This window comes from Mus musculus, chromosome 8, assembly GCF_000001635.26.
Source record: "Mus musculus strain C57BL/6J chromosome 8, GRCm38.p6 C57BL/6J".
In the NCBI taxonomy this organism is placed as follows: Eukaryota; Metazoa; Chordata; class Mammalia; order Rodentia; family Muridae; genus Mus; species Mus musculus.
In genome coordinates this window covers 91,237,453-91,260,579 of record NC_000074.6, presented here as the reverse complement: position 1 = coordinate 91,260,579, position 23,127 = coordinate 91,237,453, and the positions used below count along the sequence as shown (strand labels likewise).

The 23,127-nt window shown below is 39.6% G+C and overlaps 1 protein-coding gene and 1 pseudogene across 7 annotated transcripts in view; both read left to right on the top strand.

The window, feature by feature from the left end:
* Rpgrip1l (Rpgrip1-like) overlaps positions 1–23,127 on the top strand; it is a 96,262-nt gene that overhangs the window by 52,712 nt on the left and 20,423 nt on the right. For all 7 annotated transcript variants that reach the window (XR_003947280.1, NM_173431.2, XM_006530994.4 and 4 more), the window contains 5 exons: positions 7,314–7,504; positions 7,642–7,725; positions 8,003–8,098; positions 9,277–9,430; positions 11,801–11,871. Coding sequence is in view for 6 of the 7 variants with exons in the window: in NM_173431.2 (NP_775607.2) it covers positions 7,314–7,504; positions 7,642–7,725; positions 8,003–8,098; positions 9,277–9,430; positions 11,801–11,871 (596 nt within the window). In the remaining variant the exon portion in view is untranslated. The remainder of the gene's footprint in view (positions 1–7,313; positions 7,505–7,641; positions 7,726–8,002; positions 8,099–9,276; positions 9,431–11,800; positions 11,872–23,127) is intronic.
* Gm18603 (predicted gene, 18603) lies at positions 10,438–10,963 on the top strand (annotated as a pseudogene).

The window sequence follows — 23,127 nt, the reverse complement described above, 5'->3', positions numbered from 1 at the left end:
CACAGCATTTCTCCATGTTTGAGGGTGTTTATAGTGTACTTAAAAGTAACACTAACTTGATTACATTAAAAGATAAGAAGTCTAATGTTCTCTCCTCTTTTGTGTTGTTACTGCCATATATATGCACATAGGATGCATATATTTTGACATTTTATTGGTGTATACTAATTGCACAAAACAATGGGTTACATTATGATATTTTCATATATGCATATAACATGCTGTGGTTATAGTCACCTCTCTTCCCCATTATTGTCTTTCCTCCCTACCCTGAGACTTTTGCACATAGATATTAAAGACAATAATGAGGGGTTCTAATTGTTTTCTGTAACCCCGTGATGAAGTGAAGAGAAAGAAGAGACTGTAGTTACAGGGACTGTGGTATTTACCTACAGTTACTATGTGGGGTATTATTTATCCCTGTAGGTTGACTCTATTTTCACTGACTTGTGTCCTTACCATGAAGTCATCTCCTTGCCTCAGTCAGCTCTGCCTCAGCCCTTTAGGGTATATATCTTGTGTGTTATGAACCCAACAATAGAATTTATAATTAGTCGTCTCTATACTTACCTTTTAAACAGTTAAGAGGAGAAAAGAAAAGAAAAGATATTTGTATAGTCTCTTATAGTTTTGTATGCAGTTGCCCTGTTGGTCCCTATCAGATGTGTAGATCTGAGTTATCTTTTTCTTTCAGCCTGAAGAAAACTTATATAATTGCAGCAAGTCAGGTCTGCTGATAGCAACTGGTTTCACTCATTGTGATCTTGAGATAATCTTAGTTTTTCTTTGAATTTTTTGTAAGATATTCTTGCTGCATCGTAGTTTGATTGTTGGGTTTTGTTTTGTTTCCTTATCTAGCACGTATAGTTCAACAAACCACTGTCTTCGGGAAGCCACATAGTGACACTGACCTTATTGTGAATCACATAAACATGATGCTGCCTTTAAGGTTTTGTTTGAGATTTTGAATAGTTGTGACTTGATATGTTTCTTCTTGTATTTCTTCTGCTTGCAGTTTATCAAAGGACCCTTCAGCCAACTATTCATATTCAGCTAGATATAACCCATTTCTGGAATTGGACATTTTACTTGGTGGTGAAAGAGATCTAGTTGGGGCATTGGCTCCACCCTTTATTTGGTGACTTCATGAACACTTCTTTCAAATATGTATATATTTTAGGAGGCTTCTAGGGTACAGGCTTCCATATGACCCCTCAGATAGCCTTTAGTGTTAGTCATCCCTCCCCATGCTCTTTCTCTTCCCTTTCTCATCCACCCCTCCCCATTTAATTCTTCCACTACATCCTCTCTCCTGCCTCTCCAATCTAATAATCCATTTCTCCTTCTTTGAGATAGCCTCCCTTCCCCAAGACTCTTACTTGGAACATAAACTCTGTGGTCATATATACTTATTAAACATTTAGAAAGTCATATGCACATATAAGTGAAACATAAAATTTGTCTTTTTGGGTCTGGACTACCTCACTCAGGATTGTTTGGGGTTTTGTTTTTGTTTTGTAGACCCATCTATTTACCTGAAATTTTCATAATTTTGGTTTTTTAATAGCTTAGTAATATTCCATTGTGCAATATAGTACATTTTCACATTCATTCATCAGTTGGTGGACATGTAAGCTATTTCTAATTTCTTGCTCTTACATATAGAGCCGTGATAAACATGGATAAGCAAGTCTTTCTGTGGTAGGATGTAGAGTCCTTGGGTATAGGCTCAAGAGTGGTATAACTAGATCTTGATGTAGACCTATGGCCAGCCTCTTAAGAAACTACCACAATAATTTCCTTTGTGGTTGTACAAGTTTGCCCTCTCATGAGCAATGAAGAGATGTTCCCTTTCCCAACATCCTTGACAGTATAAGCTGTCATTTGCTTTATTGATCTTGGTAATTAGTACTGCTTTAAGATGAAATCTCAAAGTAGTTTTGATTCTCATTTACCTGATGACTAAGGATGCTGAACATTTAAGTGTTTCTTGGTCATTTTCATTTCATCCTTTGAAAACTCTCTGCTTTAGTCTGCACCCCCATTTTTTAAAATTGGCTTGTTTTCTTGATGCCAAGGGTTTTTCATATTTCTTTACATATTTTAAATACAAACCCCCTATCAGATGTGAAAGTTCTATTTAAAAAAAAAAAAAGCCATTCTGCTCCTTTACTTTTGCTGTGGTTCTTTCCCATACAGCAGCTTCTTAGCGTCACGAGGTCATCCCATTCACTAGTTGTTGACTTGGTGCCTGGGCTTTCACTGGTCTGTCCAGAAAGTCCTTTCCTGTGCCTATGAGTTTCCCCTCTGTAAGATTCAGTGTGTCTGGTCCTTGATCCATGTGAACTGAGTTTTATACAGGCGGATAAAGATAGATTAATCTGCAGCATGCATTAATTATTCAGCATGCAGACATCCAGTTTGACCAGCACCATTTGCTCAGGGTGCTCAAAACTCAGCTATCTGTGGGTGTGTGCACTTATGTCTGGGTCTTCAATTCCATTGATCGACATGTCTGGTTTTGTGCCAGTACAGTGCTGTTTGTATTACTATAGCTCTGTGGTGCAACATGAAATCTGGGATGGTGATACCACCAGCAGTTGGGTTTTTATTGTTGTTTGTTTTGTTTTTTTGTTTTTGTTTTTTATTCCAGATTATTTTCGCTCTCCTGGGTTTTTGTGTGTATATGTTTCCATATGAAGCTAAAATTTGTTTTTCAATTTCTGTGAAGAATTGGGTTGGAATTTTGATGGGGATTGCACTGAATCTGTAGATTGTTCTACTTTATAAATTCATGAGCATGAGAGATCTTTCCATCTTCTATCTTCTTCAGTTTCTTTTTTCCATGTCTTTCATTTGCTTGGTTAGATTTATCCCAACATATATAAGTTGAGGCTGTTAAAAGTATAGTTTCCCTGATTTCTCTCTCAGCCCCTTTGTTACTTGTGTATACAGGAGAGCTGCTGATTTTTATGAGTTAATTTTGTATTCAGCTACTTTGCTGAAGGTATTTATCAGCTATAGGAATTTCCTAGTAGAATTTTTAGAGTCACTTAATGTATACTATCATAGCATTTACAAATAAAGATACTTTGACTTCTTCCTTCCCAATTTGTATCCCTTTGATCTCCTTCAGTTGCCTTATTGCTTTAGCTAAGACTTCAAGTACTATATTGAATAGGTATGGAGAGAGTGGACAACCTTGTCTTGTTCCTGATTTTAGTTGAATTTCTTTGAGTTGTTATCCATTTATTATGAAAAACTGTTGGATTTTTGTCAAAGCTTTTTTTTGGCATCTAATGATGTAATCACGTGGAGTTCTTGCTTGTTTATACGGTAGGTTACATTTATCAATTCATGGATGTTGAGCCATTCCTGCATCTCTAGGATGAAGCCTACTTGATCATAGTGGATAATCTTTTTGATGTGTTCTTGGATTTAGTTTGCAAGTATTTTATTGAGAATTTTTGCATCTATGTTCAAAAGGGAAATTAGTTGTAATTCTCTTTACCGTGTCTGTATGTGGTTTCAGTAGCAGAGTAACTGTGGCCTTATAAAACAAGTTGGGCAGTGTTCCTTCTGCTTATATTTTCTAGAATAATTTGAGGAGTATTGGCATTAACTCTTGTGGTCTAGTAGAATTCTGTCCTAAAATCTTCATCTGACCCTGGGCTTGTTTTGTTGGGAGACTTAATTACTGCCTCTATTTCACTAGGGGCTATAAGTCTATTGAAATTGCTTATCTGATGTTGAGTTAACTTTGTAAGTGGTGTGTATCAAGAAAATTACCCATTTCTTTTAGATTTTCCAATTTGGTATAGTTTTTTTTTAAGTATGTTCTAATGATTCTCTGGATTTCATCTGTGTCTGTTGTTAAATCTACCTTTCCATGTCTAATTTTGTAAGCTTGGATATTCTCTTTCTGTCTTTTAATTTGTATAAAAGTTTGTCAAAGAAACAAATCTTTGCTTCATTGATTCTTTGTATGTTTTAACTCTATTTTATTAACTTCAGCCCTGATTTATTTATTTATTTTTGTCTGTCTACTCCTTTTTGGGTATGTTTATTTTTTTCTTCTAGAGCTTTCAGATGTGCCATTAAGTTACTAGTATGAAATCTGATTTTGTTTGTTTCTTTGTTTGTTTCTTTGAGACAAGGTTTCTCTGTGTGACCCTGGTTGTCCGGAACTCACCTTGCAGACCAAGCTGGCCAGACAGATCTACCAGCCTCTGCCTCTCAAGTGCTGGGATTAAAGGAGTGAGGACCACACCCGGCTCCTCACTTTTTTTTTCTTATAGGCACTTAGTACCATGAATCTGCCTCTTAGAACAGCCTTCTTTACATCTCATAAGTTTTAATGTGTTGTGCAATCATTTTCATTCAATTCTAGAATGTTTAATTTCTTAATTTCTGTTAACCCATTTTTATTCAATAATGAATTGTTCAGTTTCCACGAGTTTGTAAGTTTTCTGATGTTGATGATATATAAATTTAATCTTAAATTTTAAATCTAAAAAGTGGTCAGATACGATGCAGGTGTTATTTCAACTTTCTTAGTATATCTGTTGAGACTTACTTTGTGTCCAAATATGTGCTTAGTTTTGGAGAGAGTGCCAGGTGTGCTGGCAAGAGTGTATATTCTTTTGTTATTAGGTGAAATAGTCTACAAATATCTGTTAGTACCATTTAGTTTATAACAGTTAGCTCCAACATTTCTGTTTAGTTTTTGTCTGGATGAGCTGTTAATTGCTGGGAGCAAGGTATTTAAAGTCTCCCTCCCACTATCAGTGTGTGAGGGTCAATATGTGACTTAACCTGTAGTAGTATTTCATTCATGAACTTGAGTGCCCTTGTCCTTGATAAGATTAGATGTTAAAAATTGCAATGGCCTCTTGGTGAGGTTTTTTTTCTTGATTATTTTAGAGTGTCCTTCCCTATCTCTTCAGATTAATTTTGGATTGAATTCTATCTTGTAAGATATTAAAAGGGGCTTTTGGCTTGTTTCTTAGGCCTACTTGCTCGGAATATCTTTTCCCAAACCTTTATCCTGAAGTCATGTCTAGCCTTAATGTTAAGATGTGTTTCTTAGTGCAGCAGAAAGATGAATCCTGTTTTTGTATCCATTTTGTTAGTCTTTTGACTTTATTGGGGAATTTGCACTATTGATGCTGAAAGACACCAATGACAGTGATGCTGATTCCTGTTATTTTGTTGTTGTTCTTGTTCTTGTTGTTTTGTTTTGTTTTGTTTTGTTGTTGTTGCTGCTGCTGCTGCTGCTACTGGTAGTGGTGTGCGAGTTTCCATTCTTTTGATTTTTCTGGTCTGTGGTTATTTATTTCCTGTGTTTTCTTTCATGTAGCTAACCTCTTTAGGTTAATTAGAGAAATCTATAGACTTGTAAGAAGATACTGCTTAAATTTTGCTTTATCATAGAATGATCTTTTTTCCCCCATCTATGATGTTTGAAGGTTTTACTGGATGTAGTAATTAGAGAAGGCATTTGTGGCCTCTTAGATTCTTTAGCACATCTGTTTGGGCCCTTTTGGTTTATAGAGTCTCCATTGAGAAGTCGGGTATAATTCTAATAGGTCTGCCTTTATATATTCCTGGGTCTTTTTCACTGTGGCTTTTAATATTCTTTCTTTCTTCTATACATTTAGGGTTTTAATTATTCTGTGCTGAGTTGAATTTCTTTTTTTTTTTTTTCCTAGTCTATCCAGTGTTCTGTGTGCTTCTTTTACTTTAATAAGAATCGCCTCCGTTAGGTTAGGGAAATTTTCTTCTGTGATTTTGTTGAAAATATTTTCTGTACCTTTGGCCTGGGTTTCTTCCTGTTCCTCTAGTCACGTTATTAGACTTGATCTTTTCATAGTGTCCCAGATCTTTTGGATGTTTTGTGCCAGGATCTTTTTAGATTTAACATTTTCTTTGACCTGAGAATCCATTTCTTCTATCATGTGTCCAATGCCTGAGATTCTCTCTTCCCTCTCTTATATTCTGTTGCTTTTGAGGTTCCTGTTCAAGTTTCTAATTTTTTTCATTTTCTGATTTCCCTCAGCATGGATTTTCTTTATTGATTTTTATTTCAACTTTCAGGTCTTGAACTATTTTATCCATATCCTTCTACTGTTTGTGTTTTCATAGGTTTCACTAAGGGATTTATTAATCTCCTTCTTATGGGCCTCAATCAGATTCATAAAGGCTATTTTAAGGTCCTTGTCTTGTGCTTCAGCTTTGTTGCAATATTCAGTGCCTACGATGGTAGCATTTCTGGGCTGTAATGGAAATATTTTGCCCAGGTTATTATTGATTGTGTTTTATGTTGGCATCTAGGCATCTGGGTTTGGGAAGATTGGAATTCTAGGTACTCATATCTGGTCTTGTCTTTGTTGGATAGGTGTTTTGTTCCTTGATTTTTGTTGCCCTCTGTGGTTCTTAGGAGAGAGTGGTGACTGGTAGAAAAATTTTCTGGGATTCTAATAGGTGTGACCATGGGGTGGGAATAGGGTTCTAAGCTAAAAGTTTCTAGGTACTGGAACCTGGTACATGGGAATGAGGATGGATTAGGAGTGAGGGCTTATGGGGTCTACACTACAGGGGAAAGGAGGGTGTTCCAGTAAGATCTGCTTAGTCTCCTGGGAATGAGGACAGAGAGTAAGGAGAGGCCACAACAGGGAGTTTGCTGTAGAGCTGGAGGTGAGACTAGGGGATTGGGTTGGGAGGAGAGAAGGGAGGGTGAAGATTCAGTTAAGCTACCTGCTTTCCTAGGTGTGACCAGAGAGTGCCTGCTGCAGTTAGGGGCTAAAATGAAACAATGAGTGGGTGGGGGGGGAGTTTAGAGAAGAAGATCTGTGTGTTCTATTTGTGGGAGCAGGGAGGGGGCAAGGCAGCAGCAGGGAGCCTGCAATAGAGCTGGGGGTACAAAAGGAGGATTAGATTTGGAGGAGAGGAAAGAGAGGTGAAGATCTGTAGTTAGCCTACTTCTTCCCCTGGCCTGTGAGTCAGACATTCCCAGAGAATGCTTGCTGGTGTTGAAGGCTGGGGTCCTAGGATGAGTCAGAGAAAGGGAGGATGGAGGGAAAGGTCTCTGTACTCTATGGAAATAGGGTCAGAAAGGAAGGGGGACCTCAGGAGATGTTCTACTGCAGAGCTGGGGAGAAGACTAGGGGATTGGACGTGGAGAACTAGTGGGAGAGGTGAAGATCCAGTTAGGCATCTGCTTTCCTGGCCTTTGGGCTCCCAGGGCTCCACTGTGATTCCTAAAATAACAAAGCTTCACACACACATTAGAAAATAATCTTCATAATTTGCAGGAATATTTGAGTTGATGGATAAGGAAAAGCATGCTGCAGGAACTATCCAAGTTATATTGAAATGGAAATTCACCTACCTTCCACCAAGTGGATCAATAACTACTGAAGACCTTGGAAAGTTCGTTTGCAGAGAAGAACCAGAGGCTGTTCAGAGACTACCTCCAAAGTCCTCAGATGTTACATCAGTTGTAGTGAGTAGCAGTGACTTTTGATTTTATTTAAAATACTTGAATATAAACTTAATAACCAAATAATTGCACCCAAAACTAGCTGAAGTCTCATCTAAAATGTAATGGTTGTTATAGTCTGACATATTGTTTTATTTTAGGCACCAAAACCTAAACCAAGACAACGTTTAACATTTGTGGACAAAAAGGTCTCTTTTGCAGATACCATATCACACCCGAGTCCCGTAAGTAATGAATACCCCAAATACCAATTTCCCTTTCCTGTATCAAGTACCAGAGAGTATAGACTATACTGTACCTTTGACATAAGCAGAGACAGTAAGCAGAGCCCGTCTTTACTGTGGTACAAGGTTGTAGTGTTTGATATTGTTCCATGACCCTGTATCCCTTTCCAACTCCCCACTGAGTTTCTTGATCTTACACAGCCAAGCTTGTACCTTCCTAAAACTCCTCTTGTAATGAATACAAAATAACATACATGATTTTTCCCATTAATTCAAGGAGACTTCTCCTCCCCCTAAAGATATAAAAGACAGTTCTCCAGAAGTGGGACCAAAACCAGAAAATGGTCTGTCAGCTGTTGCGTATCCTTCCAAGGTATGCCTTTGTATTAAAATTATTTTGAAAGGTTTATTTTGGAACTTAAAAGGCTTTGTCTTATGTGTTAGACATGATTAAGGAAATCATAGCATTTTCCCTACATTTGAATAAGACTTTTTTTTTTAGATTTATTTATTTTATTATATGTAAGTACACTGTAGCTGTCTTCAGACACTCCAGAAGAGGGTGTCAGATCTTGTTACAGATGGTTGTGAGCCACCATGTGGTTGCTGGGATTTGAACTTAAGACCTTCTGAAGATTAGTCGGTGCTCTTAACCACTGAGCCATCTCACCAGCCCTAAATATGACTTTTTTATGATAGAAAGATTTTTTTTAATGATAAGTTCAATATATATGTTTATTTATACATTGGTAGGAAATACATGTGTTTATAAACTAAAATCAATGTAAAAATCATTTTGAGATTAATACATATTTTTGTTTGTTTATTTAATTTTGTTGAGATAGGATTTTATGTATGCCAGGCTGGTTTCAAACTCACTGTGTATCTATGGATGTCTTTGGATTTGTATCCTCCAGCTTTTACCTCCATGTGATAGTATTACAGACATGCACCACCACACCACGCTAAATCAAAGCATTCATTCTTAGCATATATTTAGATTTTTATTGACCTGTGTGTTTTTATCTGTTTATATAATCTAAGTGACTATTTTCTAGGGAGTCTTTAATAGCTGTGTAGCGTATCTCCATGTGTTTCGTTGAGTAGCAATAGTGGTTGTAGACATAGAGGTGATAGAGATGGTAATGGAAGTGGTGGTGGTGGTGGTAGGTGTGGTGTTGGTGGTGGTGGTGGTGGTGGTGGTGGTGGTGGTGGTGGTGGTGGTGGTGGTGGTGGTGGTTGTGGTGGTGGTGGTGGTGATGATGGTGATGGTGGAAGAGGCGGTGGCAGTGGTGGTGGTGATTTAGAGACAGAAGCTCACCTGAAGCTCAGAATGGCTCAGAACTCACTTTTTATTTCAGTCCATGCTGGTCTCAAATTGTTGGAATCTTCTGCCTCTTGAGTGCTGAGGTTATCAGGATAAGACGCCATGTCCGGCTATATGCCTGTGTAATCGAGTCTCAAATGGACATTGTATGATTCAAGTGCTTCAGCAAGAACGCTCTAAGACATAACAAATACAGCAATGTGCTTCTCTTCTGCATGTTTCAGGAAAGCGGTGTGGCTAAGGTAGAAGAAAATGTGGGGGAAATGCAACAAGGGAAAGAAGACGACATCTCTTTCTTATCTGAGGGCCAGCTTGCCTCAGGAAGTGTGGCTTCCTCTGAAGATGAAACAGAAATAACTGAAGAATTGGAACCAGAAGGTGACTTTTCTGTTAAAACCGTTGTTGTTTAGCTGACTCTGCTTTGCTTTCTCTGCGAAGGCATGCCTGCCACACACAACATGTCATTCAGTAGTGAATCCACCTCATGATGCTTGCCTCTTGGCAGAAATGGTAGGTGCGAGCTCTTCAGGCTGATGTCTCTCTCTTCTTAGGTCAGCTTGGTGCTCCTGCATAGAATACAAGTTTATTTTGCATGTGTATGTACATGTATGCATGTTGCACACATATTTGGAAGTCAAATAACTGCTTTTGCAAGTAGGTTCTCTACTTTCATGTAGGTTCCAGGTGTCAAATTCAAGTCATCAGGCTTGGTGACAGGCACCTTTGCCCACTGAACCATCTTGCCGGCTCCTATAATGCTATTTTAATTGGGAAGCTAGTGCCACAGAATTAAATGTCAAATACCAAAATTTGTAGTTTAAACATGTATATAGTTTATCATATATGTGTTTTTACCTTAATAGAACCATATTTTTTAATTCTTAAAAGTAAGGAAGGGTAGCATTGGTTTTTTGTTTTGGTTTGGTTTTTTTTGTTTGTTTTTGGGTTTTTGTTTTTTTTTTTGTTTTTTGGTTTTTTTTGTTTTTTTTGTTTTTGTTTTTTTTTTGGTTTTTTTTTTTTTTTTTTGAGACAGGGTTTCTCTGGATAGCCCTGGCTGTACTGGAACTCACTTTGTAGACCATGCTGGCCTTGAACTCAGAAATCGGCCTGCCTCTGCCTCCCGAGTGCTGGGATTAAAGGCATGTGCCACCACGCCCGGCTGGTTTGGTTTGTTTTGTTTTGTTTTCACAGTATTTTGTATAAGCCATTGGAAAATATCTGCTATGTGATAGCAGATGTGGGCTTGGCTTTATGAAAGCTTGGATGCCATATCAGAGCTGGGCTGAGTGCCAGTCCCCGCTTCCCACCCCCACCGTCTTTGTGCATTACTTACCAGACACTCTAGCAGGTACCCAGTGCCTCTCAGACTAAACTACTATGTAGATAAAAATTCATACGGCAACTTAAAACAATGCATAGGAGGGAAATGGAAGAAAGATGTTCTTTCTATAATTGATGACAATAACTAGTTGAATCTAGTCTTGGATAGATGTCTTATGTCTCGTGTTCAATTGCATGGATAGAAAAAGGCCAGCTCTCACTGTATAGCCACAGCTGCAGATGGCCTACTGACACAGTTTTATCTACTTCCTGTTGAGGTGAAAAACAGAAAGACTTGTGGATGGTATAGAAAGACTTTATCACAGTATAGTTTTGTTATAAAAGTACACCACTGCTATGGCGTAGTCCTGCTTCCATATACTGCCCTGTAAGATATATACATTGCATGAGTGGTGATACTATACCTTGGCATAGACCAGTGCAGGCTGCTGGCTGGTTAGTCAGCACAGATGTGCATAGCATCCCTCAAACACACAGTGACCGATGAAGGAAGGAAAAAGTAAATATTAGGACATTCAACTTCTCATTGGCGTTGTTCACAACCGCATCAATAAATTTTCAACAGTAGTTAACCACGTTCAGATTTTTACTAATTTTTTCACTAATACACAAAGTAATGGATTTCCTCATTACATCTCCATACCGATATGTCATTCATTATACCTTGCTTTCATTCATTTTCCTCCCCTTCCTTCAGTCTTTGATATTTTTCCATTGAAATAGTTGTTTAAAGAAAGAGCGGTCTACCTTTCCTGTGCATGCGTTAGCTATGCTTGCTCTTAGTTGTGTCTCTACTTGTGAATGAAATAAAGCTTGAATGTTTTCAGGTTTGCTTTCTACCACCATTTATAGAAATTTATAAAACTGGTTCTAGTTTAAAAGTACAGTAAACAGAACATTGAAAGATTTTTTAAACAATTGAAGAAATCACTAAGCACAATAAAGTCCAGTTATAAAGAGGAAGAAGGAGGGACTGGAGAGATGACTCAGTTGGAACAGGTGCTTGCCGCCAACCCTGAGAGCCTGGGTTTCAGTCTCCAAACTCACATAATGGAAGGAGAGAACTGACTCCCACAAGTTATCCTCTGACCTTCACACGTGTAGTGGCCCATGAAACAAACACACACAGAGAGAACGAGAGAGAGACAGAGAGAGGTGGGGGAGAGGAGAGAGAGAACAGACAACTAAATAAAATTTTAAGAGGAAAAAAGCAACATCTTTTACCTTATACTTCATCTGTTTTCATTAGTTTTCAGGTCATATTTTTCTTTCCTAAAGCATACATACAAATGTCCTTGGCAGCTAAACGTGATAGAGCTGGCCGTCGGGTTGTTCATCTGTACTGTATTTATGTACAATACATAGATTGACTGACCTGGGTAAATGTCGCCTCATATTTTCTGACAGATGAAGACAGATCAGCTTCAGACAGTGATGACTGTATCATTCCAAGTTCTGTCTCCACAAATACCAAACAGGTGAGTACCTCAATGCCACATGCAGCGTTCTAAACTAAGGCTGACTTTCATTCTCAGCATAAATGGAAATTTAAGGCAAAAAAGTTTCTGTTTCTGAAAACATTTTAATGTGTCTACTGCAAGACAGTTGTACTGATACAATTTCCCTGTGTGTTTATATGTGTGTGTGGACATGTTTATATGAAGGCACACGTTTGTACATATGTGTAGAGGCCAGAGATCAACCTCAAGGGTCATTCTCACTAACTCTATATCTTGTTTTTTAAGAGGTCTCTTTCTGGTCCTCATGATCACTCAGCCTCAGACACCTAGTATGTGTTTGATAAAGAAAAGAAATCTCATCTTTCTAAAGTTGCATTACTATAATTAGCATATAATCACCACTTATATTAATATTATCTAACCTGTTGTAACCTCATATGTATGTGGAATTTTCATTGCTCAAAATTGATAAATCAAAGAATTTTATATTTCTGAGCAGTTTTAATATAGTGCTCAGTTAAAGTTAATATTTTTTTCTTAATCAAATAGTAAACTGTTCAATAATCTTATCAAGCCAGTGAATGGAAATTCTCAGCCTACCATTAAAACTGATAATAATATCAGTAAGGAAATAAGTTTTCTGTGTGAAGTTTGGTTTTATAGTCATAAGCACAAGTAATGGATGGATGGATGGATGGATGAAATGATTAAATCAATAGATAGATGGGTAGATGGATAGATGGACAGATGAACAGACAGTTGATAGATTAAAAAACTAAAAGACTTGGCTACTGTAATGGAGGTCTTCAGTCAGCAAGCTAGTGATTCAGAACAGATTATGTATTGCCAGACTTAGTCAAAGGCCTGAGAACTAGGACATCCACTGGTGTGCGTTATCTGAAAGCCAGCAGGCTCAAGAACCAAGAATCTAATCTGCTTCAGGCCAAGTTTGAGGGCCTGTCCATTTTGATGACACACTAGCACAAGGAGCTCCCTTTGTTCTTTTGTGTGTGTGTGTGTGAGTGTGATTTTTGAGACAGGGTCTCACTGTAGCTCTGGCTATCCTGAAGTCACTTTAGAGACCAGGCTGGCCTTGAACTTAGAAATTTAATTGGCTCTACCTTCCAAGTACTGGGATTAAAGATGTGCATCACCATGCCCAGCAAGGAGCCTCTTCAGCCTTTGGTGCCAGTATCCCTTCAACTGATTGAACAGAGTCCATCCACACTAGGGAGATTAATATGCTTTATTGAATCTACCTAGATTTTAAGCTATACAGGAGAACATCAGAGATACTCAGTTGTCAAGTCATGAATTATTCCACAACCATTATGAATTGACTAAATGTCTGGCTACCCTATGGTTTAATCAGGTTGGCAAATAAAATCAACCATCACAGCATTTCACTAAGAACCTTCCATTTGTCATGTCTGAATGTTTGATTTTTTTGTTTTGTTTTGTCTCAGTAGTTTATTCTGTAAGACAGTGCCTACTTCAACCTGATTTTTTTTGTTACATAAATGATTTAGTCTTTGAATACAAGAATATAAAAAATGAGATATTGAATCAATGCTGGGTCTATCGGGACAGTAATGTAAGAGTTTATTTATCTTGTCAGTTTATAAACAGCACTCATTCCTCATGCTGTAAGCCAGGGATTCACTGCCTACCATGGTAGTCAACACAGTACCAGGCTCCTGCTTTTAGGGAACCTCTATGCTGATCGAGAAGATGTGCTAGTGTTCAGCCCACTAGTGTTAATAATTCATCAGTTAGATTCTAAATAATATCAAGAGGCCATATCAAAACTGAGTGGGTCAACACTTGAATTCTTTAGCTACTTTCTGACCCACCTTCTCTTCTTCAAATGAATAAACTGATCTTAAAAGAAAGAAACTGCCTACAGCCATTTCCTTAGTTAAGGATGTTGAAAGGATCAATTTGAAGTGTTCTAAAATTAGAAATTTAGCAATCCTAAAGGACATATGTGCAGTGAGTTGGCATGCCTGCCTTCTTCCCTTTCAGTTCTTTAGCTGACTTTATCAGCTTCATTTTATATATGTGAGTACACTTTGCTTTCTTCAGACACACCAGAAGAGGGCATTAGGTCCCAATACAGATGGTTGTAAGCCACCATGTGGATGCTGGGAATTGAACTCAGGACCTCTAGTAGAGCAGTCAGTGCTCTTAACTGCTGAGCCATCTCTCCAGCCCTGCTTCATTTTCTTGTTGGCCAAAGATAGTCACTTGAAAATGCACATCCCAAGGGAAGAAGATTAGTCACATCTAACCTCTGGACTATTAACACCCTGCATCCTACAGTAAAGAGGGTCCTGATGTAGCTGTGCCATCTCAGAGACAAAAGGAAATTGATACTCACATGGAGTACAGCAAGGGATGTGAGAATACACCACGCTGCAGCCACTCTTTGAGAAGGCCATATTTACAATGCGGTGGAACAACAGATATTTTGGATGTTGGCCTAAAGTAGACAACAGTGCAGTGTAGCAGTTAATCTTACTTTCAAAACATTATCCACCATCTTTAATTAACCTTGAATGCAGAAAAAAGGTTTTTCTATTTTTTACAATCCCACACCATCAAAGCAGCATATTTGGAAATGTTTGAAAACATTGGTGATTGTCACATTAAGAGAAACTGCTCCTGGCACCTCCTGGGCAGAGGTCAGGGTTTAAACTAAACATGCTGCAATGTGCAAGACCCACAACAAACAGCTCTCCAACTTAATTGGCCAGTGCAGTTTCAATTTGCTGTCCCAAATACAATTCATGGGGAAGTATTGACGCTTCACCTCCAGGGCAGCCGTGTTAAGAACTGAGGCCTAAGGAGGTTGGCTGGACTCTAAGATCATGAATAAGATTAGCACTCATCTAAAAAGGCAGGAAGAAAAGGGGTACCTCTGCTCCCCGCCACAAGCAAACACAATGCCCCCTCTGGAGGACACAGCATCAAGGCTTCATCAAACACAGAGCAGACACCAGACCCCCTCCCCATGCCCACCCCCCGCAACTTGACCTTTGACCTCCTTACCCTTTGGAACTGTAAATGGTTTCAGCAATTATAAATTACCCCATCTGTAACATTTGTGAAAATGGACTAAGACAGTAATGTGCATACTTCCTATTGATTATGTCATTTTTTTCTGAATGCTACTTTAGCAAATCATTTAATGTGAAAATGGAACCTTTTTAAAACTGTAATGATTTCAAAAATCATAGACAATTGTATATCCTTTATTCGGGTCTATATATTGTTGGCATTTTGCTACATTTCTTCTGCCCTTACACATATGTATTAATATACATGTTTGTTTCTAATATATAAATACATACTTTTTTATATAGAACTGCTAGGAACTATTTCAGAACTGGAAAAAAAAACTGGCCTTTCACCTCTAAGAACTTCACAGTAACAAGAGAATGTTGCTATGTAATTCTGAGTACCTAAGATAAAACAAACTCTATTCCTCCTACTGCACTCTCATCTGTAATTAGATGTTTGTGGGGGTTTCCCCATACACCAAGGACTTCTTCAAAAAACACCAGATGAATGATCTCTAATTTGCTTCAGTTCTGACAAATCTATAAACAGTATCAGAAGCTACAATTTAAGGGAACAGTCTCACAGGACTGAACCTCCATTGTCGATACCTAGCTCAATCCAAGTATTTTACCTGTACTTCTGACAACAAACTGGGGTCCCAACAACTCTGTTGGGTTCAGCTAACTCATACAGTGGCTACATTTATTTGCTTTTACTGTACATAATGTATGTAGGTGAAGACACTTAGGACAGGGTGTTTTAGGAGATGTATGGTCTTCCGTGCCTGAGCCCACCATGCTAGAGGACTCTATATGTCCTCTGCTGTCTCAGAGATCTGCACTTTCACAGCTTAGAGCATTATATTCGACTTCTGTTATATAGGTATAATGAATTAAATCATTAGCCAATGATAGTCAGGTTGACCCTCAGCCCCCTGACATTTCTGGAGGTTATGAAGTATGACCAAAAGTCAAAACTCTTTAGTCCAACACGTTCTGGGGGAAGACCAGCACCTAGTCATCTCACCAGGAGCAAAAGACCATTATCACATGGGAATACTACAGAAATGAGGGTGGGATTTTTGTTTGTTTGGTTTTGGTTCTCAGTTTTTTCCTGGCATATCATGTCACAGGGGAAAGCGTCATTTTGCTGAATTATTGCTAGCATTAACTTTGGTTGAAGTATTGTGTCACCAGTAATAGCAGCAGTAGCGTAGTAGCAGTAGCAGCAGTAGTAGTAGTTGTTGTTAATGTGTTTAGAAAAAGATAGAGGGGATATGTTTCGTGGATGTGTGGTAAGGTATGGGGGAAAGGGGTGCCTCCGCAGGCCTATGCTGAGGCATCCCTACCTCCTGAGGGACCAGCCACATGACAGTATAGAATAGAATAGAGTTTATTCAGGACGTGGGGAGTTGAGAGGGTAGTAAAGGCAGAGAAAGGCAGAGGGGGGGGAGGAGAGGAAGAAGGGAGAAGGGAGAAGAAGAAGGGAGAAAGAGAGGAGAGAGGAGGAGGGAGAAGGGGGAGAGAGGGGGGAGAGAGGAGAGGAGGGGAGAGGGAGAGGGGAGGAGAAAGAGAAGAGAGGAGAGGAGAGGAGAGGAGAGGAGAAGAGAAGAGAAGAGAAGAGAAGAGAAGAGAAGAGAAGAGAAGAGAAGAGAAGAGAAGAGAAGAGAAGAGAAAGAAGAAGAGAAGAGAAGAGAAGAGAAGAGAAGAGAAGAGAAGAGAAGAGAAAGAAGAGAGAAAGAGAAGAGAAAAGGAGGGAGAGGGGGAGGGGGAGGAGAGAGAGTAGAGGAATAGAGAAGTAGAAGCCAGGCATGAGCACATGGAGAGATATGAGAGAAGGGGCAAGGGGACAGAGTAGGAGCAAAAAGGCAAGAAAAAGAGAGAGAGGAGGGGGCAAACCACCGCTTTTATAGTGAGTCAGGCATACCTGGCAATTGCCAGGTAACTGTGTGGCAGAGCTTAGACAAAATACTAACAGAAGTAGTAGTAGTTGTTGTAGTTGTAGTTGTAGTTGTAGTCGTAGTCGTAGTTGTAGTTGTAGTTGTAGTTGTAGTGGTTGTAGTAGTTGTTGAAAAAGAAGAAGGAGAAGGAGGAGCAGGAGGAGGAGAGGAAAAAGGAGGAGCAGGAGGAGGAGAAGAAGAAGAAGGAAATAGTTGTGGTGATGGTGGTGGTGGTGGTGCTTGGCATGCTATCGCTGCTGTTGTTGTTGTTGCTGCTGCTGTTGCTGTTGTTGAAACAAGGTCTTAAACCATAGCCCTTGCTGTTTTGGAACTCATTATGTAACCAGGCTGAGCCTGAACTCATGGTAATCTTGCCAGTCTCTCATGAGCTACAGCACTGCTCAGTTTTAAAGTTTAAAATATGTATGGCTTATTAGTGCACCAAATGTCTTTAGGAGCTACATGGAGTAGAAATCTCAGGACAGCACAGCCTGAGGGATAAGGGTGTGGGGGAATGTCAGTCAAATTGTCAATGCTTATAGAACACTGAAATAACCAGCTTATGAAGAGTTTGTCTGGCCACTATTTCAGCAATTTAGTCTGCAGCCAGTTGGCCCTGTTGTTTCTGGTCTGTGTCAGAAGGCAATCATAGCAGGAAAGCAGAATGGCCAGGGATGAGGTAAGGGGAAGCCTCTGTCACAGAATCTCAAAGCTCAACCTTCCTTTGAGACTCTTTTTCCCAGTAGTGCCAAGCTGGTGACCAGCAAGTCATATATGGGCCTTTGGAGGGACATGGCATATCTAGACTGCAGCAGATGTGCTATTGACTACTTTGTGTGCCAGCCAGCACATCTGTGGTTTTCCTTTCCATAGTACCTACTGAAATTTGACAGCTATAAAACAAACAGTCCCTGTAACTAAACTCACCACCTGCTGGGCTTCCATAGCTAAGATTCCACTAGTCTCGCTCAAACATGGTTTTTGAATTATGTCTTCCTCATCATTATTCCTTAGAACACATCTGTTTACATGGCATTTGTTATATGGGTATAATGAGCAATTAGAGATGATTAAATGTGTGAGGAGATATGTTTAGGTTATCTATAAGTGTTTTTAATGTTCTCTCTCTTCCTCTCTCTCTCTTCCTCTCTCTCTCTCTCTCTCTTCCTCTCTCTCTTCCTCTCTCTCTCTCTCTCTCTCTCTCTCTCTCTCTCTCTGTATGTGTATGTGTATGTGTGTGTGTGTGTGTGTGTGTAAGAGTCTTTGTAGAGCAGCTACCTCTGTCTCCCAAGAGCTGGGATTCCAAGAATACCCAGCATGCCTGGCTTGGGGAATTAAGATGAGATAAGGGTGGCCTACACCAATATGCCAGTCCTGGAGCATTGCCTAATGAAACAGCTGATTAGTGTGAGGAGAACGGGGTGGACAGGACGTTAGGAGCCAGCTCTAAAAGGTGTCTTATTAGATCAGCTGGAGTCACACACAGTTGTGAGCTCCCTTCTGCAGGAGCAACAAGAAGACCACAGAGGTATCTAGACTCCCATTCTTAAGGAGTCTGTGTACTTGGAATGCATTTTGAAAGGTAGGTTCAATGTAAAGAGTAGTTTAGACCCGTACGTAGCCACACCCTGTAGTTTTCCCTTCTTTGCAGACTTTTAAAACTGCTTCCTTGTATGACACTGCACTTAGGACAAGAAGTCGTGTCTTAGATCAGTCCGACTTATGCCAGTTCCACTGTGGGTTTGAGTTCTCTGGCGTCCCTGTGTGAGCAGCTTAACATCACTTGGTGTCTTTTATTTTTATATTAACAGATCCTAACAGCTCGTACTTATTTCCTGGAATGTTGATCCTTAAAAGGAATCTAACAGATTTCCTAGCACTTAGGCACATTCCTCGGTTCCTTCTCTTTCCTTCATGGCTGTGATCTATAATTAATCATAGATTACTTCATTTTGTTTCATTTCATTTACAACATTTATGAGCTTCACTTTGTCAGTTGAAATGCTTGTCCCCTCCTTTCCTTTCCAAAGTGGTATAATTAGTGTTAGCATCTTTTTTAACAGGCTACATAAAGTTTAGTGGCGGGATTAAATCAAGTCATTAACATAATGTGCTAACCAATTGGCCCCTATCTCTCTTCGTTCCCCGGACATCAAAGTGGCACAGAGTTCGAGTGTAATTGGGCCTTGCTGGCCTGTCAGATCCCGTCAGCCTGATGACTGCTGCTTTTGCTAAAGAGCTTCTAGGCATGGTAATTAATGGGGTGGGGAGCACAAGTCTTGGAAATGTAAAACTTTGGACATTTCTCTATGAATATTTTATTAATTTGAATAATCATAAGTTAACAGTATCAATTTGATGTATAATACATCGATTAAAAGCTTTGTTCAGGGCCTCAAAATAGATGTCAAAACTTAGAATTTGCACTTGTCATGACATTGAAAAATTAATCCTTTAGCATCGTTGTCAAGTTTATCACTTAAAGAATGTGTCTGCTTTCCACAACAAAACATATGGCCATCTGCTTGTGGACCTGTGATGCTGTTCTTAGTTGTCAATTGACTACATGTAGAATTGATTAAAACCCAATGGCTGCCTTCACCTGTGAGGGATTTGAAGCAGAAAGACCCACTTTTAATAGAGATCTTTCAGGTGAAAACATCCACCTTTAATCTGGATCATATCTCTGGTGGCAGCCTATAAAGAGGACATGGAAGAAGGGAGCATGCTCTCTTTTGCTCTCACTCTCACTGTCAAATCCGTTCCTTCCCTGGCGTTAGCGCCGACTTCTGCAGAGTTCCAGTGTGTACTGCAGACCAGTTGAGACCCTCACGGACTGAACAGATGCTGATTCTTGGAGCTTCCACTGCTAGACAACCATTGTTGCCTAGCTGGACCAGTCTGTAAGCCACTCTAATAACTCCTTTATTTAAATAGGGAGAGGGAGTCATTCTATCAGTTCTGTTCCTCTAAAGAACCCTAATGCAGGTGCGTTAAATGTACACACAGGTAAGAATGGCAAAGCACAGGCCGGGAGAGCTAGGCTTTGTGTGCAGGGTCCCTTGACACCACTCTTTCTGCTAATGGCAGTTGTGTAAAAGCAGCCTCAGTCATTTGGACTAACATTTGGTGCACCTTCAACACCATCACTGAGCAATCAGCTGGCTTCCAGCTGCTTCAGAGATGATGTCTGGCAAATACATTTTAAAACTCCAGAAAATGTACTGATGATTGCTTCAGGGAGCTGCTATCTGATCGCATGGCTGGCTGGCATTCTTAGAGCCTGCTCTGGTTCTGGGAGCCACTCAATGCACAAGTCAGTTGGCTCTTGGTTTTCCACTAAACTCTACTAGATTTCATGTTTAAGAAACTTCACTTTTTAAAAGATCAAACAAAAGCTATTATAGGATTTATAATTTATATTAGACTATTTCTAATCATGACATGGATTGCCTCAGCAAAAGAAATAATTTTTTAACTAATCCTGTACTAAAATGTCACATGACTAAGGAACAGTTTAAGTGTTCATTCTGGAAGCTTCTCTCTAAATATTAGAGAAGGGTCAGTGGGTATGAAACAATGTTTCTTTAAGAGTAAACCTCAAACCAGCAGCATCCATATCATCTGAGGGGGCAAATGCTTGAGCCCAAGAGAGATGATCAGAGGTTTTAAGCCGGGCCCCATGCCTGTGTTGTAGTGTATAATTCAGGTACTAACGAGCTGGGACAGCTCGAAGGAAAAGCAGCACTCTCCTCTTAAGTACCATGAAAGTCATCTGCGGAACATTGTTTTAGGATCCTAGCCTCTACCCACATCAGTTCAGCCAGGACAGTGTCTGTAGCTCTCCAGTGAGTCTAACAAACATCCCTGACTGAGCACCACTGTGTGACACCTGTTCCAGGGCTAGGACAGATGCAGCAGCATCAGGGTCACCTGGAGCTGAGGGGGATTTTTGAAACCTTTCTTTTTTCCTTCACTTTCCACCATAGTAACACACATGGATGATAAATAATGCTGAGTATCCATCCGTGTATGACACACACACACACAAAAAAAATCTTATAAACTGTTTTATAACATCTGCTAACAAGCCTCTCTAATGTACTGACCATTACAGACACAGTAGTTTTCATAGGGTAGAGGGACAGAAGAACAACATTGTAAAAATAAGTGTTCTCAGTCACCCTAGCACGATGTTAACCTCATCACTGAAGTTTCCAGCATTCAGTGTGGTGCCTGTTAACAGAACATGTTTAAAAAGCGAGGCTATCCACTAATGAAAACTGGCTTGTCTTTGCTTTGTTAAAGACATCTTGGGGGGGGGGGGTAGAGGGACATCTTGGCACTGTAAGTTCTGGAGAGAGAGCATATCTCCATGTCTTCTCGTTTCTCCTAAATAATTACCATCTTCAAAAAAGCAAAACTTCTCATGTCTTATATGAAGATAAATTTGGAGGGAGCAGGGCGTGGTCCTGGGAGTTGAACCCAGAGCCTTGTACTGCGCTCTAACACTGAGCAACTTCCTTAGCATCGGTTTTATTGATGCAGCATCTCTTTAGGTAACCCAGACTAGCCTGGAGCGCAGTCTTCCAGAATCTCAGCCTCCCAAGTGCTGGGTTTGAAGCATGCACCACCATGCCTCTCAAAAATAGACATTATTGCTGCTACCCAGATGCCTTGGAGCCTGGTATAAAGTCAAAAGGGCTTCTTTGAATTTTTGGAATGGTTCTTCCTATGCCCAGCCTGAAGGAAGGAAGTAGAAGACTCCTTATCTCAGTATGCACGCCAGCCTCCTTCCACACACCTCTGGCGCCATTGCTTGCATCAGCTTTTGAACTTAATACCTCAGTTAAACTCTTCAGTACTGCGCACACAGATCATCACCTTCTGTCTTGGTTTTGTTTCTATTGCTTTCTTACAAAGAACCAAGTCCCACGTATTATGTCTCCTACAGGCAGACATTGTAGGGGCTTTTACACTCAGGATATTAGTTGCTTCCTTGTTGCTGTGATAAAATTTCATGATCAAAGGCACCTTTGAAAGAAAGGGATTTATTTTGCTTATAGATTATAGCTCATTCATAAGTGAGACCAAGGCTCCAGGAGCTCCAAGTGGGCCTGTGCCAGTTAGCAATCAAGAAAATGTCCCACAAGCCTGTCTGATGAAAGCAACAAACCAGATATGTCTGGGTTTGTGTCAACCTAAAAAAAACTAGAACTAAAAAAATGCTAAAAGTGGGACTCCGTTGTCATATAAGTAATATAAATGAACAAGGGTTAGAATGATTTGACTAAGATAAGTAAATCTCAAAACATAACATTGGATGAAAAAACTAATTGTGAAGTGACTAGTAGTAGTTTATACTGCCATCTATGGAAAACCTAAGGATAGAAAAGAAGGTCATATGTTTGTGGACACAGAAAATAGGATTATATGCTTTGAGATATTACAGCCCATTTCAGAACAGCTGTTCATCTAAAGAGCAGGAAAGACAAGGAAGAATTTGGATTTTGGGGGATTCACCCTTATTATTAGTAGTATTAATATTCATTTCTTCAGCAAAAGAGTTGACTTGTAAGACTGGGTATTTATAGAGGCAAATTGGTTTCTGTACTTTTCTCACATTTTCATGTTTTATAGTTGAAAAATTAAATATGAGACCAGCAAGATGGGTAAAGTGGGTAAAGGCCCTACTGCCAAGCCTGTCTGCCTGAGTTCAACCCTCAGGACCCACAAGGTAGAAGAGAATTATTTCCTCAAAGTATCCTCTGGCCACACTCTCACTGCAGCATTTGAGTACTGTGGTGTGCGCGTGCGCACATACACACACACACACACACACAGAGTAATGTAAATTTAAAAATTAAGTACAGAAAAAATACCCATCTCATCCTAGAAACTCAGACTAAAATTAAACACATCTATAACGGATCTATAACATTGTTAGATGCAGATCTTACTGGCTGAGATACATTGCACAGACTTTATCATGGCTGATCCTCACAGAAAGCTATGATACTGTGTGTAGGGGCTGTCAGGTTGGGTTACTTTTTTAAAAACTAAAGAGTCAAGTGATAGAGTGCCCATTTAGCATATACAGTGTCCTAGGATAGATTCCAAGCACTGGAGAAAAAACCCCAAACCAACTCCATTGTGTCAGATGAGGAATTAGGCAGGCTGCTATGAGATCAAACTTGGACATCTTCAGCCTGCTAGTAACAACACAGAAAGCCCTGCAGAGAACTGTGGCTGGATGTAAATGAGCATCAGAG